Consider the following 16923-nt stretch of genomic DNA (forward strand, 5'->3'; position numbering starts at 1 on the left):
AAAGCTGAAGCATATCTTTCCATGGAAAGCCTCTTAAATCGCATTTGCCTCAATTAGTTTCTAAATTGGGTCCAGTGGGATTGTTAGCCAAGCTTCAGGATTTTTGTTCAGTAAAATGTTTCAGACGAAAGGGATTTTGAAAGAAAAAAAGACAAAGTAAGCGATGGTGAGAAAGAGCACATTACTAGCACTGAAAAAAAATTATATTTATATGAATTTTCTATATGATGTGTGTATATATATATTTATGTATATGATTTTTATTATATATATATATATATATATATATATATATATATATATATATATATATATATGTTTATGTGTGTGTATATATATATATATATACTGTATACACACACACACGTATACAGTTGTGCTCATAAGATTACATACCCCTTGCAAAATATGCAAATATGTTAATAATATTAACTAAATAAGAGGGATCATTAAAATTGCATGTTATTTTTATTTAGTACTCTTCTGAATAAGCTACTTCACAAAACAGATGTTTATATATACTCCACAAGACAAAATAATAACTTGAACCCCGTTCAAAAGTTTACATACCCTTGAATCTTAATACTGTGTGTTGTTTCCTGAATGATCCATGACGTTTTTCTGTTTTGTGATAGTTGTTCCGAGTCCCTCGTTGGTCCTGAGCAGTTCAACTGCCTGCTGTTCGTCAATCCTCCTGCTCCTGCACTCCAGCATCTTCCCCAAAACCTCCCACTAAAAACAACAGAACCAACAACAAAATCATAAACAAAAAAAAAAACAAAGGATAAACAGAAAAACATCATGGATCATTAAGCTACTACTAAATATTGTAGAAACTTAATTTTCTGTAAAGTTGCTTTGCAATGATTTGTATCGTAAAAAGCGATATACAAATAAACTTGAATTGAAATGAATCATTCAGGAAACAACACACAGTATTAAGATTCAAGGGAATGTAAAGAAATTCAGTTATTATTTTGTCTTGTGGACACTATATAAACTTTAAAATTAACATTTTGCATACTTTAAAATAAACTGGCTTATTTTGACATTTTCTGCAAACATAACATGTAAATTTATGAGCACATCTGTGTTTGTGTTATAATATAATATATTTTCTATAAGGGGCATGTATATATATGAGCACATATGTATATATATATATATATATAATGATTTTTGTACATATTGAGCCAAATATAAAAAAAACTAAAAAAATATAATTATAAAAAAAAAACTTAAAATGTGAAATCACACACGAATATATATATATATATATATTTATAGCTGAAATGCTTGTAGTGTGAAAGCACATGTGAATATGTGAAGTGCTGCAGGTTTATATACTGCTATGCATTTGGAATGAATAAATGTCACTGCACTTTCACACAGAACTCACTGAATGCATCCAATAAGCCTGAAATAGCCGCACTGAAATCTAAGCTCAGTCCTCAATGCATAAATCTAAAGTTCTTTGCTTCATGTTAAAGCACCTAAGAGATGAAAGAAACAGAAATGAATGGAGAAAGAGAGACTAAACGCGAGATGAACTGCCATGCATTCACAACCTGCACTTGTCAGATCCAGCTGAGCAGCTGTGATTGAACGGCCTTTAATTAAGAAAGCTGCAGGCACACACACACACACACACACACACACACTGAGTTTAGCTGTTGTCCCGCTGGAGTAATGACTCTGTTTAGCTGTGCAGAGCAGAAAACAGCCCTCAGACTTTAGCATCAATCTTCACAGCCATTAGTTTTACTGACCACAGAGTGAATTGAGAACAACTGCTGCTGTGACTGAGCCGTGCTCTTTCATTTTTCTCAGTTTCACAGAGCTTGTCGGCTCACAACAGAGACATAATATGGCAGATAAGGTGTGACTACTGTGCAACTGCTCTAGAATAAATGCACATGATGAATGAGTGCTCATGAACACATTCAGGCAAGCACTCACACACCGTTTTAATGTTGCTGGCAGGTTCTGTCAGATTTATAACATCTGAAATGGGGGTAATAGTTTAGGATCCTAAGCAGAGATGGCTAAAGAACTGGACATTGAACATGACAACCACATAAGCCATCTGTCTGTATCTACTTAGATATTACTGATATCACTGAAAGATATTACTGGATATACTGGATATATTACTGTGATATTACAGGACAAGGGATGAGAATCAAGAGACAGCTCTTACTGAGAATGGTTATGGATTGATTTTCATGATGCTTGCATTTTTTTCACACTGTAATATACAGTGTGTAAAAAATAATATAGCCTATGCATCAGAGAAGTGAAATTATGTGCTTTGTACAATTACAATTAATTAATATAATTTTGTAATTGTATACTACTAATAAAAATAAGAAAAAAATACCAAATATAATATTAATTCTCATCCTTATATTGGGCCGATGAGTATAGTAACATACCCGCCGCCATCTCTGTAACATCAGCATCTTTATGCTCCACTGTCTCCTCAGTGTCATCAGATGTTTTCTTCTCAAACAGTTCAGGCACACTGAAGTCCACCTGATTCTCCAGAGGACACATGTAATGGATCAGATCTCCTTTGCATATCTCCAGGAATGGGTACGCATTCAGGCTCCTTTCCTAAAAGAAAAAAAGGCAGAAAAATGATTAACGTTGCATACTCACTATGTCACAATTCATGCATACATGCTGCAGTCCTGAAACCAGTGAGGAACACTGTGTCAAGAACATTCTCCTTTAAATAAATCTATATCTCCTTTTAGGTTTCAAGCAAGAAGGAAAATCATACAGATTTTAATGACAGGATGAGTAAATAATGAAAGAATAGTCAGTTATACTATTCCTTTGAAAAATCATTTTGAAAGTCTATTTGAAAAAAAAAAAAAGCTCTGGCATTTTATCAACTGATCATATAAGCAACTGTAAATTCTCACACATTTCACCTCATCCATTAAACTGTTGGCCAACATGATTCAGCTATTATAATAATTTTTGGCAACATAATAGCTATATAAACAACAAACCATGGGTTGAGAAATTAGTAGTGACACCAAGTTATTTGCTCTTTAATACATTCAGTACTAATTATTTCTATTCATTATTGCTAAGAAGGGAATGACACTGTCCTCTGCAAAAGACCTTCAGGGATGTCCCACCTCATTACAATCAAACTTAGGTCAGACCTTTACTGATCAAACAAACCAGCCTTATGACAACTTTGCAGCTGGACTTTACGCCAATTATTCTGCTTTTAATGAAGCGGCCTTATTAGGGATAAGACCAAATGCCACTGTAATGATCTGAAAGAACAATGCAAAACCGCAAGCAGATCAGGCTGTTGTGCACATAAAATCGCTAAGCGTGAAATCATGAACTAAAGTTAACACATTCGGCAGTATTATTTAGATAGAACAGCTCTAGTGTGTTTAAACAACAGGTCAAAATAAACCACTGTCACTTATCAAACCGAAGTATTACATCTTTATTTATTCATTTACGCACAGTAAGCCATGCCTATATTTTTAGAAATCATATAGTAATATACTGTATGTCGTAAAGCTCACATGTAACCAATAACTAGAAGCTTATCGTTTCAGATTACATTCAAATAAGAACAGATTTAAAATGCATGAAGTAAGAATATATGAATATTTGATAGGACATGTCATAAAACATAGTTAAGGTTTCCCCATATAGAGCCAGAATATATGTGCAGAAAATACTTTGCAATGTATGGTAATAAAAATGCAGATGCTAGCAACATTAGACAGGGCTGCAATATTCTTTTGCACTGTGAACAATTTGATATTTTATATATATATATATATATATGGAAGATGTTATGTTCTACTGAGCCCTCGGGATAGAACTGTGCTTCCATAATTGTACTGCCTCTTCATGCTGAGAGCTTTGTTTTGATACAGTAACACTGTTTAAAGCCCATAGAAATGACAAGTGCCATAATAAAATAAGGTGCAGGCGGAAACAAGCACATGTATGTACAAATGTGCACAGGTGAACCTGACAGACACTTGCCGTTCATTAACACAATATTCTTATTCTCATAAGATTTTAAACCTTCATTATAAAACCGTCACATAGAGAGAAACTTTTTAAGTGGAAAAATGTTAAAGATTTGGAAAACATTAGACTGAATAATCATTTGGTAATCAGTTATAAAATCTTAGATATAATGTCACAATTAAAAAAAAAAATTATCTTCAAATTAGGCTTTTTGCAAAATAATTTCTTTATTTGATTTTCAGGCCAAGAATAAGACTCCATCCCAAGAATACAGTGAAAGGACTGAAGAGTAAAGAGGATCTGAAGATGTTTATCAGTTTCACATTTCTCTTTCTCATTGCTAATTGATTGGTTGTATTCTAATCCTCAGTAAAAGAGTCCTGCTCTAAGCAGTATGAATTACCTGATACACAAAGACTCCAGCCCTTAGGGGCACACATGCAAATGAGAGCGCATCTCCTTGAACCAGGAGTGATAATGAGTGCGAAAGGAAAAACAAAGACAATCCACTCCACACTGTCGCCCCCATGAAAACAATGTCAAGAATAAGCAAACTGCACAAATCTGTCTGTAAATGCTTTAGTTCCTTTATCGTCAAGACTGAACATTATTGTACTATATATTTAGGTTATAGACATTTCTAAAGTCACTATGGTCCTTTCAAAGCTTTCAGTCTCTTATAGTAGCACCATCTGATTGCTGTTCATCAACTGCGTCAACTAGCACTGCAGTAATAACTAGCTTCCAGACACCTCATTAGTGTAACAGCTTGTGCTCTCCATCATGGATCTGAGCGACACTTTCAGTCAGACAACAAGCACTTAGCAGTCCAATATAAAAAACACAGGAATTTTAAACACCATTCACACTTTTCAAGCATGTCCTATAATCTAATAATGAATCTAATTACCCTCTATGAGATGTAAAATAATAATTAATAAAGAAAAGTGTACATAGCCAACATGCACAGTGCACACTAGGTATGAAAGAGCCAGCAGCGCTCTAAGCAGGAAGTCTTTGTGATAACTTTGACTGCTTTTGTTAGCGCTACTGTAGGTGTCATGGGGAAAACAAGTAATATTGCACTTAATATTGCAAGTAATTAACTAAAGACCTCAATATCCTTTGCAACTGATATATCAGCTCATATGATCACGGCTTGTAAACTGTACAGTCAAATACAGAAAAACAAATAAAAAAATGGGGAATGAAACTAGTGAGATAAAGTAATAACTAGTGACTTTATTAAAGGTTATAATTACATTTTGCAGCTAATTTTAATCTTTAAAAGGTGAGCATACATTTATACAGATTGGTGGATATTTGTTTTTTATTGATAATGCCCAGCAAAACTCTTCACAATGAACATAGCATTCAAATGTTTGCGGGTAAGTAAGATTTTTTAAAATTTAATTTAATTAAAATTTTTAATAGATTTTTACATTTTTAAATTAAGCAAGAATGTATTCAGTGACTGTAACTGTTAATATATTAATACATTTATAATGGTGCAAAAGATTTCTATTTCAAACAAATGTTATTCTTTTCAATTTTCTATTCATTAACAACAACAAAAAAAGTGTCCATTTTCATAAAAATATTAAAAGACAAGTTTATATGATATTCTGGCCCCTAAATATGTGTTGTGATGATTAGCAAATGCCACTAATTAGTAATTACACTAGAATTCTTTAGTCAGTATCATAGAGTGTAATATAAAATAAACTCACATGGATAACCCTGAAATGTTTACATATTGCACAGACATAACATATGCTGCTATCATAAAGCACCTGTATCATTTTGAAAATATAGCTGAAAAACAGCTGAGAAACTGACATCCATATAAATAACACCTGGCGGTTCCAGCATCATCCATCTCTCAGAGCTCCTTCATTATTTTGAATATCTTCATTTCTGTCCATCATAAAAAAATAAATAAATAACTAGCCACTATATTAACCAGGCCTGTTATAATTGAAAGTGTGCTTCCGGCATGAGCAGTTTTAATTACGCGGCGATGATGCTCCATTTTCCTAGCTGCTTTGTGTGTGAAACCACACCCTCGGTGGTGGCTGCGGGGCGAGTGTTACCCAACACAACGAGTCTGCATGACTCCACTTACCCTGAGCTAGATGGGGTGCAATCAGGAGATAATGAAAGGGAAACATCACCTCCTCAGCAGGATGAAAAGTGTCCTGTTTATACGAGCAAGCAATCATAAGAGCTCAACTGATGGCGCTTTTTCTCTCAAAAGCGAATTCTACAGAACAACAGCACTGTTGTTATACTGTCAACAGCCAAGTTCAGTTACAACAGCATCTGCTTCAAGTTAGAATCAAGTTAGACGCAATGACAAAATAATAATAATAATGACAAAATGTTCAATTTTGGGTGAACTATTCTTTTAAAGATTAACTTAATTTGAGCATTAGCTAAAGGCAAACTACAGAAACTACAGTATTTATGCAATATAATCCTATCTCCAATATTGGGTAATAAACAATTTGTTACCAATGTATCAAGTATCCATACTATAAAACAACCACATCAGACCAAACTTACATCTTGGAGATAGGCAGTACAGATCTCTATGTTTTATTTTCATATTTAGTGCAACAAACAAGAAAGTAGAAATGGAATTAGGAAATGTTTTAGGCCAGACTCTGCAAAATCCACATGAATACTTCATCACAATGTGTCAATAGTTACCCACTAAGCATTGGCCCAACTCTATTCATTAAGTGTAATGGTATATCATTTAGAAATGTCTATACATGCTGAAACAAGCTTGCATCAAAGAGGTCATGAGGATTTGATACCTGTCCAAGACTTCGCTGTACAGCCAGAGAGATAAAAGGCTATTTATTCCCCATCGACAGGTGAGATTTGTGCAAAGAAAGTCAATGTCTCCTGATAGATCCCTGTATTCCCGCTATGATTCAGCTCCGTCCAGGCCAATTACTGCTTCATAGATCAAGCTGTCTAAAGTGTGCAGCATAGAAGAGCACATACGATATGTGAAACAGCTTTCATCTTTAAAAGAGCTCTCATCAAATCCTTCCAAAAATTACTTCAGGACATGTTAAACTTGCAAATGACAGAAACGAAAACACAGAGATGGTGAAGTTGTCCCCGGTTCACTCAGGGCCGTCACTGTCACAACAGCGCTAAGAATAGTTTTGAAATCAATTGTAATAAACCTCTCCGTGTTTGCTGTTAAACATCACTTTTCACTTGAGAGGTGTGGGTGTCTGGAACAGATGTGTGCCTGCATGAAAAGTAACCACTAATAATAATGGACTAAAACACATATACAACCTGGAAAAAGAAGTATGAATGAAAGAAGAAGCATTAGCATAAAATATAAAAATAAATGCACAGGCACAGAAAGTCTAAAAGGACACCCATTTTTTCCTCCCACTAAACAACTGCCATTAAACCACAAAAACCAAGGTAACAAGTGAGGTGCACAAGATGGAGCTGTTAGTCAATGGCCTTGTGAATATAAATGTCTCGTTTCATTTTTACATCCTACACAGGGGTTTCAACAAGAGCAGTCTGCGGGAATTTACAAAATTTTTTATTATACTTTTATAGAACTGTAAAATCGTTATTATCATGAAATGCGCTATACGAATAAATAATCAAATAGATCATGTTTGTCTTCAGGTTTATATAAAGTGGTAGAATTAGTGTTAATAAGTGTTAATTATAAGTGCTAATTACTTGCTTTGGCTTTAGTACAGTAGTGATATACAAGCCAATTATTTAATTTAGCAAATAATGTGCATTTTTTTCCTTACACAGGATAAATCGGTCTTTATACATTAAAATATACATTATATAAAGTATTATTATTCATTTACACAGAGTATATGTATACATACACACACACACACACATATATATATATATATACACATATATACTACAGTTCAAAAGTTTGGGCTTAGCATGTTTTATTTATTTATTTGCAAGTATTTTTATTCAGTAAATATAAAATAATCATAAAAAATATAAAAAATTCCAAAAAAAAACACAACAAAAGCTTCAAAAATATATATAATAGTTTTTTACTGTATTTCTGATTAAATAAATTAGCATATGAGATGAGAATTACATATGCCTGGTGTGCATATGAGACTTCTTTAAAAAAAAAAAAAAAAAAAAAAAACCTTACAGACTCCAAATTTTTAAAAAAGTGAGTGAAAAAGTGAAGTGACATTCAGCCAAGTATGGTGACCCATACTCAGAATTCGTGCTCTGCATTTAACACATCCGAAGTGCACACACACACAGCAGTGAACACACACACACACACTGTGAACACACACCCGGAGTAGTGGGCAGCCATTTTATGCTGCGGCGCCCGGGGAGCAGTTGGGGGTTCGATGCCTTGCTCAAGGGCACCTAAGTCATGGTATTTAAGGTGGAGAGAGAACTGTACATGCACTCCCCCCACCCACAATTCCTGCCGGCCAGAGACTCGAACTCACAACCCTTCGATTGGGAGTCCGACTCTGTAACCATTAGGCCACGAGTTCCCCGACTACCATTTTTGAATGGTAGTGTATTTGTTAGATCCCAAAAAAGATGTGGACGAACTGGCCTTTACATTATTGACTGGAACTCTATTCTCCTCAAACTAAAAAGCCTACTGTCTATTCATATTATGGTTTAAAGGCTGATCAAGTGCTTTGGAAGGTGTCCCTGCTTCAGCCACGTAGCAAGACCTTCAAACTAGTGGCCTGTATAAGACATCAATGTTGAATCCCTTCCTGTTTGCTGTCAGAGAGTGTTGTGATTGTGGGGCTGGACACAGAGATGCAGGGGACGGGCAGAGCATGACAATCTAGTCACATGGAATGCCAGACAACCAACATTTGCACCAGTGGTGACAGATGAAACTCAGCAGGACTCCACCGTGCCGCACAGTAACGTAAGAGTTTCACACAACAAGCCACAAAACCATTGATAAAGGCTGGATAAACCTTTGGATCTTTTGGTTTTCGAGTCAAAGTCCTTGTATGCAAAATTGGATTGTATAAAATAAACAATGAGAGGTGAAATAGAAAGATAAAGATGACTACATGAGAGATAAATGGGTTTTCTACCGCACAAATAGAGAGAGAGAGAGAGAGACGAGAGGAGAGGAAAGCTAAACTGATTACGCATGCGAGGGTGCCTACACCTAATTGGGTTTTCTACCGGACTACTAACGTTTTCTTAAGAGTGAATAGGCAGGTGAAAAATCAATCAAAGGTAATTTAAAAGTCCATTAAGAATTAAACAACATCCAGTAAAGCTAAACCAAAATCACAAAGCAAATTACAAAAGAAGTATGAGAGCTAAAATGCAGAATCAACCAGGTTGTAATTCACTGGTGACCAAAAAAAAAAAAAAAAAAAACGAAAATGGATAGAAAGGCTCATAAAAAAAAACAAAAAACAAATAACAAATATGGAAAAACAGCAATTTAGCAAGAAATCATCTTAGTAACTAATTAAATTTCACCAATTTTTGTACTCAATAAAACAAAGATTATTGGAGTGAGTTCTACAAGAAAATACTATTTCAGTCACAATTTTACACATTTAATTCAATGTAATTTAATTCATGTGTTACTTGTCGTTTCTTTGTAATTAGTTGTGTGAACATTTTATTTAAGTAAATCCTATACCCATTTTTTTTTCAGTGTAAGAAGATTTTTTATGTGCATTTTGCAATCTAGAGCTTAAGAACATATTTACTTCTTCAGAATGCTCACCGCGTCATCAAAAAATATTATGTATATATTTACATTTTAGGAGTCTTTAATGAGCTAGTTCCTGTAAACAATGTACTGCACAGCGTTAGAAGAAGTCTGTGAGAGAGAATCCGAGGAAGAGAGTGACAGAAGGGGAATACTCCAGGGAAATGTCCTGACTTTGTTCTTTCAGGCAGCTGCTCCATGAATTTGTCTCCTCCCACAAACAGAATGTGAGCACTCACAGGTAAGCACATCCCCAATCTCCCTCATCTCCCCGGGCTCCCACTGTTACATAATACACACCTCTCTCAGTGCATTCACAGTCCAGCCACAGAGCCGAGAGCTGCTCCTATCAGACAGAGTCCATGTGAGACAACAAACCCAAATTTTAGAAGGCATATTTGATGTGCAGCTACTATTAGTATTGTCCCAACTGCAACTTCAGTGAAACACAATCTCAGTAGCTGACACTAAAATTTCACAAATCTCAATACGGTAGGTAAGGTTAATTATTATTACTAATACAAATAAAAAAAATAAAAATAAGATGATTCTGATCAGATCTATAATGATTATTTTAAAAATTCATTAATTAGATGATTCTGATCAGATCTGGACTGATTATTTGAAAATGTCAGGAAATGCAAGTAAAGAATAAGAAGTGGAATAATCATGTGGATTTTTTATTTTTTATTATTTAATACTAAAAAGAAAAAATAATTAAAAAAAGTATTTCTGTCCCATTTTCCAGTAAAAAATCTAAACACATCTAAACAAACTTAAAACTAAATAATATATATATATATATATATATATATATATATATATATATATATATATATATATACACACATATATATATATATATATATTATTATTATTATTATTATTGAAAATCAATACAAACATAATGAATAAGACAATCATTAACATAATCATTCCTTTTGATTTTATTATGTACTGAGCCAAAGAATATTTTTCTTTTGTAAAACAGCACATTTCAGCAAACTCATCTGTATAAAAAAAAAAAGTAATCAAAATCTCTAATCAAATCATTCATTCATAAGGAAATGCAGCTCAACTCAGTGGGAGCAGAAGGAGGAGATGAGCATCATGAACAGCGAGCGACTAGACATGCCCATCAAAAGTGAGTGAGAAAAAGGAGGCCTATCAGTCACCTGCGGGCATAATAAGACAAGAGGACAGCAGCTGACAGCACTCGCATCTACTTGTGAGACAACAAATGAGGCCGACAGTCCACTGAATAATGAGGCAGAGGTCAGAGAGAGAGGAGGAGACAGATAGTTCAGGGAAGAGAGAGAGCGAGGGGCCATTTAAGTCTCATATAAAGAGTGACAGGAAGTAGCTTCAAGACTATCTCAACAGCATGCCTGCTTCCTTTGCCCAGGAGCTTCAAACGCAAGGTCTGAATATCCTTGCTCACAAGCTCTCCAGTTATAACAACAGATATCCCTGCCTATTCTTAGACCAGCGATTTCTTACAAGGATCCCTGGGCAACATACAGATGCTGGAATTAATACATCCACAAATCACAGTGACAATTGGCGACAGTCCCCGGAGCCCTTCCTCCCATGCCTATTTACTTTCATACGCTGTCACACACTCGCGGACACACGGATCTGTGAGAACAGAAGCAAACTCCATTTCACACCTCCGGTGCTGTTCAATTCCGACCATCCCTTGTGGTCGCACGCTTGAAGAGGGCTGTATTTTTATCTTACATGATAACACCTTTATTCTCCCCCCTTCATCCACACGGGCATGTCCAAACCGGCGACAGAGTTCTGGAAGTTTTCTCTTTTTTTCCATTCAGAACAAATGAACCCGCTCGGGACGGTGTGTGCCTGTGCAGATGTGTATCTCTGTGAAGTGTGTCTGGGGATGTGTGGATGGGTGTGCACCGTGTGTACCCTGCCGATCAATACGCCGTGTTTCCTGATTAACAGTAATTGTGGGGACTTAGTCAACTGCGGTGCCCGAGTCGACACAGAAGTCCTAAATCGATTGGCTGAGCTGGGGGAGAATGTAGCCAATCAACACTGAACCAGCAGTCACAGTTCATTACTCGGAGATGTTTTTGCTAATTTAAATGAATTATTAAGCTGTTCAAAGAACAGTGCCAGTCATATTTAAGCCCAAAATCAAAAGGCAGAAAAAGCTAATTATAATTTTGGCAATGCTCAATTATATTTAATGATAATTAAACACCCTTTAAATTTGCTTTACTAATCATTTAAAACAGTAATGTAAATCATGGTGTTGGAATCAATATATGTACTGTACATTTTAGTATTCACACTACTTAAGTTACTGAACAGAATTTATTTATTAACATATGCTTTTGACTTTATGATGAACTCAGACATTTCATGATAATATTCATGAGGCTCTACACTGGAAACAAATCCTGGTGTATTTACTTTGAAACAATTTGTACTCATAAATAGCTAGCAAATTTCACAAATAACTTTAAAGACACAGCAAGTAGCACAATGACTCAAACATAAAATTTTGATGTAGAAAGACTGAAATAGTATTTTTACATAAAAGGTACTCCAATAATCTTTGTTTTATTTACAACTTTGAAAAATTATTTTTATAGTGCAAAACTACATCTACCAAAACATATCCACAGATGATTTTCCTTGAGTTTCAGACTCATTTATGTACTTACATGGAAAAACATGAGTGCATGTTCTGTGCATGGATCAATATGGAACAATATTCCTGGAGAGTCTGTCCTTATATAAAGATATCTGCACTAGATTTACAACATTTTCTTCAAACTAAACACATATACAATACAGCTCAGCGCAAACAAATCTGTTTGGCAGGGGACACGTCTATTCTCTCTGCTCCCTAACGCACATGCACAATGGTATGTGGAAACAGCTAATTAAAAATCCATTTACGCTTGGCACTGGTAAGAGAGACATTTACTCACACACACACACATACACATTTTCACTCATGGCAACCCAGCAACAGTCCCAAACCCTACAGAATGAGCAGTATAGTGAAGGGATATTTTTAGCTCATCTGGTCTCATCACTATATGTCATCAGAAAATGTGCTGCCGATGGTGTCAGGGTCAGCTCTGCATACTGGACATACATTCTCATCCTACCAATCTGACAAGGATAGTTAGCAAGCAGACAAACAGGCGCTTGACAGCCATGAATATGGACACGTAGATAGATGGAAGCCTTGTATTAATGAGTTTTTCATCTTTACCTTCCTCCATTTATGTAATAAACATAATTTATATTGTGTATGAGAACACAAATTGGGACACGGCCAAAGTGTCCCAGCTACAGCTGGTCTATTAAAACACTTGGGACTGATTTTTGCCTGAGCTCTAAGGGCCACAGGGTGGCATGATGATGACAATGAGAGAAGAAGACAAAAGACAATACCTGGAGAGTATAAAGACATTTCTGGTTCAACACTCTTAGGGCCCTATTTTAACGATCAATGCACATGGTCTAAAGTGATCAGGCTGTGTCTGAATCCACTTTTGCTAGTTTTACGATGGGAAAAATGGTCGGCACACTCGGGCGCATGGTCTAAACGGGTTGTTCCTATTTTCTTAATGAGTAATGGGTGTTCTTTGGGGCGTAACGTGCTATAAACCAATCAGAGTCTCATCTCACATCCCCTTTAAAAGCCAATTGCGCTCGTGCAATGGCGGGTTCACTATTTCCATGGCGGAATGTAAACTTTAATTTTTAAAAATGTTTGTGTGCTGCTGTGCGTTTCTGTGTGTAATAAGCAAAGTGTACGTGCGTTGTGCACCCGCCTATAGGCGCATATTACTAACATGCTCTTTAAATAACAAAGAAAAAATACTGCGCCAGACTTTAGATCAAAAATAGCAATGCGCCAACAATGCGCCTGAACACACCTCTTTTTTAGACCAGTACACCCATAGACGCACAAATGCATTTGCTATTTAAACAACGTGGTGCAGGATGGGAAAATGAGAACTGCGTCGGGCTTAAACTAGCAAAAACCGCCGCATTGCGCCGGGTGTATGATAGGGCCCTTAGTGGTTTCGAGTCTGATTGTAGACAGTAATGGTGGTAAATTGCTGGAAGTCTATTTTAAAATATCTCTGCAAAGAAAACGCCATGAGGCTTTTAAGGTGTTTCCCACAGAATTTAGAAAAGAACATTGAGATATTAAATTAGGAGATATTATCCTCTTCAGAAAGCTTGTGTCTTTAAATCCCTTGTGCCTTAAAGGGATAGTCCACCATTTACTCATCCTTATGTCATTTCAAACCTGTAAGACAAAAGAAGATATTTTAATGAATGATGGCAGCTGAAAAGTTTCGGTTCCAATTGACCTTCATTGTAAGATCAACAAATACAGTGGAAGCCAATGTGTACAGAAACTGGTTGGTTATAAACATCCTTCAAAACATCTTCTTTTGTGTTTAGTAGAAGAAAGAAATGCATCCAGATTTGGAATGGCATGAGGGTGAGTAAGTGATGACAGAATTAAAAATTTTGGGTGAACTATCCCTTTAAGACCCCTGTGTTCACCCCTTTACAGGCTATCTAGCTGAATAGAAGAATGTGTCTATGTAAAAGACTCCTAATAAATTGGGCTTACTTGAAACCATGTTTTCTTATACCCAATGAGTTGACTAGTCACTAGTAACCACATAGACTTGTCCATTTTGAAAATCCATAGGTTTGCACATCTCCAAAAGTCTGCAACATGAGGATTTGGGTCCCTAACCCCTTTTGACCCCTGCACCTGTGCCCTAGTTCACCCCTGGCCAGCAACTATTAACGTAGAAAGAGCACTAATAGTCTATATTTACTGTCTTCACTGCTGAGAAGCCAATGAACGTAACGCTGCTTTTCCTGCACTAATGACTGTGATTTTGAGAGGGAGAAAGAGAGACAGACAGACATACAAGGGAGGAGGGGGACATCTCCGGAGATCGTAAATGAGAGAGAAAAGACTGTTTCGCATACAAAAGTATGTGTTTTTCTTTTTTTGTCAAAATATTATAGTGAAATGTCTAAAATGCCAATATTACAGTGAACAATTGTGGCAAAATTGACAACAGTGTTTTACCCTGCGGTTTTCAGCATGTATTTGTTATATAAGTGAGAGTGTGAGACTGCAGTTGAATGTGATTTGAGAAGAACATCAATATTCTCAGGGTATCTTTTAATGTGGGATATAAAAAAAAAAGAGTTGATAGGGGAAAGTAGCTACAGAAAATTGCAGGAGTGGAAACAGATGTTACCAGAACTCTCCGTTTCCCCTGCTGTCCAACATAAGCAAAACTATAAAAACAGTGTTTGAAGATGAAACCCTTAATCATGTTAAGATCACGCACAAAATAATTAATTGCATTTATAAAATGGTAGCCAACTCCAATATGATAAATAATATTACATTTGAAAAAAATGGTAAAATCTAAGTTAACAGATTTTATTCAAGACAAAAATATTATTTAACATCACTGAACCAACTTATATACATTCTTTCATACCAGCAAAACTAATGTTACTATTTAAATCACATTGCCTTAACACGATTTTGCCTAATAAAAATGGTTCCGCTCAATCAAACAAGGTCAACAGGAAATATGCATGTAATCAAAGCTGCATTGCTTTTGCAGTCTACAATCATAACTCTTGAATCTTTTTTGTGTGGCCATCTGAGTATGTATATGCATAATCAGTATGCTTCATTTACATAGTCGTCATCAGTCACAGCAAATCAATTCCCTGTTGAATTAAGAGCCATACCACTTCTCTTTTCCAACTCTGAGAACAACCAACTACTAATGGATGTTCTCACTAACAGTTGGATGTTTCCAGGGACCGAAAAGAGAGTTGGTAGCACCCTTAACTGAGGCTTTTGTGGTCTTGGCAATGATAAATGACTTCTTCTCACCTCCAATTCACATTAAAGAACTGACAAATTATTGTGCCTCTTTTTCTGTAAAAACAAAGCCACATGACATTGCTACAGGAAGATGCCTACTGTTATCTGTGGTGATGTCTACTAAACATTTTTCTTGAGTATGCCTAAACTTAAATGACGAAGAGTGTCATTCTTAAAGACAGAAAAGTCTGTGTTTAGTGAATGTAAATTGTTTCTCACTAAAGCTGACAAGCGCCCTTGGTGCACACAAACATGTACTGTCTAAGGCCAGCCCTGAAGCAACACAACATCACACACATTCACAAGGCAAAGTCACTCCATGAATTGCATCCTGATACACTCTATTACAATTGGTTATGCTTGGGCTAAGCTCCAGTTTTTGTTTCAGTGAGTATCTGTTGATTTAAATTGATGTTTATCCTGCAATCCACCCTTTTTGTTCTAAATTAGAGAACAAGACTGAAGGGATGGTTGAGATTTTCCTGAATCAAAAATACCTAGAAGGCCTAATCATAATGCTTAATATATAATTTAAACAAAAGCAACAACAATAATAATAATAATGATAATGTTTAAATTATTATTAATAATAATATATAATCTATAAGAAAATGCATTGCAAAAATAATAATTTGTTGTTGTCGTTGACAGATATTTGCACTTTTTCGAAAAATTGTATAGAGATGCATTTAAAAATTGTGGAAATTTATATTTCAAAACAACTGTGAATAATATATACCATTTTTTATTATTTATGATAGTAGCAATAATAGTAATATGAATCTTGACAAATATGTAGTATGATATATTAAACATATTTATTATTATTATTATTATTATTATTATTATTATTAAAATGTCTGGTTATAATAGCGTTAAAGTCCAAATAAACATTATTAAAATTAATATAAATTTGACATATTCGGGAGAATCTGGAAATCTTTTTTTTTGTTGTTGTTGTTGTTGTTTTTTTTGTTGTTGTTTTTTTAGAAACTGTGATCATCTGTTTCATGAATACTTGTATTGTATTTCTTTATTTTATTGTCATATCTGTATATTTTATGCAGGTAGATATGTACATACATAACTGAACTTTTTTATACATTTTAGCACTGTACATAGTTGGTATTGTATGAACGTCTAAAAAAATCATAAAAAATATTAAAAAGTATAAAAATAATTGTATCTGCATCAGATAAAAACAAAACAAAACAAA

The 16923-nt window shown here is 35.1% G+C and overlaps 1 protein-coding gene across 1 annotated transcript in view; it reads right to left on the bottom strand.

Annotated features, from left to right (window-relative positions):
* Positions 1-16923, bottom strand: part of LOC109069280 (testis-expressed protein 264-like) — a 62308-nt gene that overhangs the window by 4792 nt on the left and 40593 nt on the right. Inside the window, exon 3 of the mRNA XM_042726318.1 lies at positions 2436-2616. Within this exon, the coding sequence (XP_042582252.1) occupies positions 2436-2616 (181 nt within the window). The remainder of the gene's footprint in view (positions 1-2435; positions 2617-16923) is intronic.

The sequence above is a fragment of the Cyprinus carpio genome, chromosome B6 (assembly GCF_018340385.1).
Source record: "Cyprinus carpio isolate SPL01 chromosome B6, ASM1834038v1, whole genome shotgun sequence".
Lineage (NCBI taxonomy): Eukaryota > Metazoa > Chordata > Actinopteri > Cypriniformes > Cyprinidae > Cyprinus > Cyprinus carpio.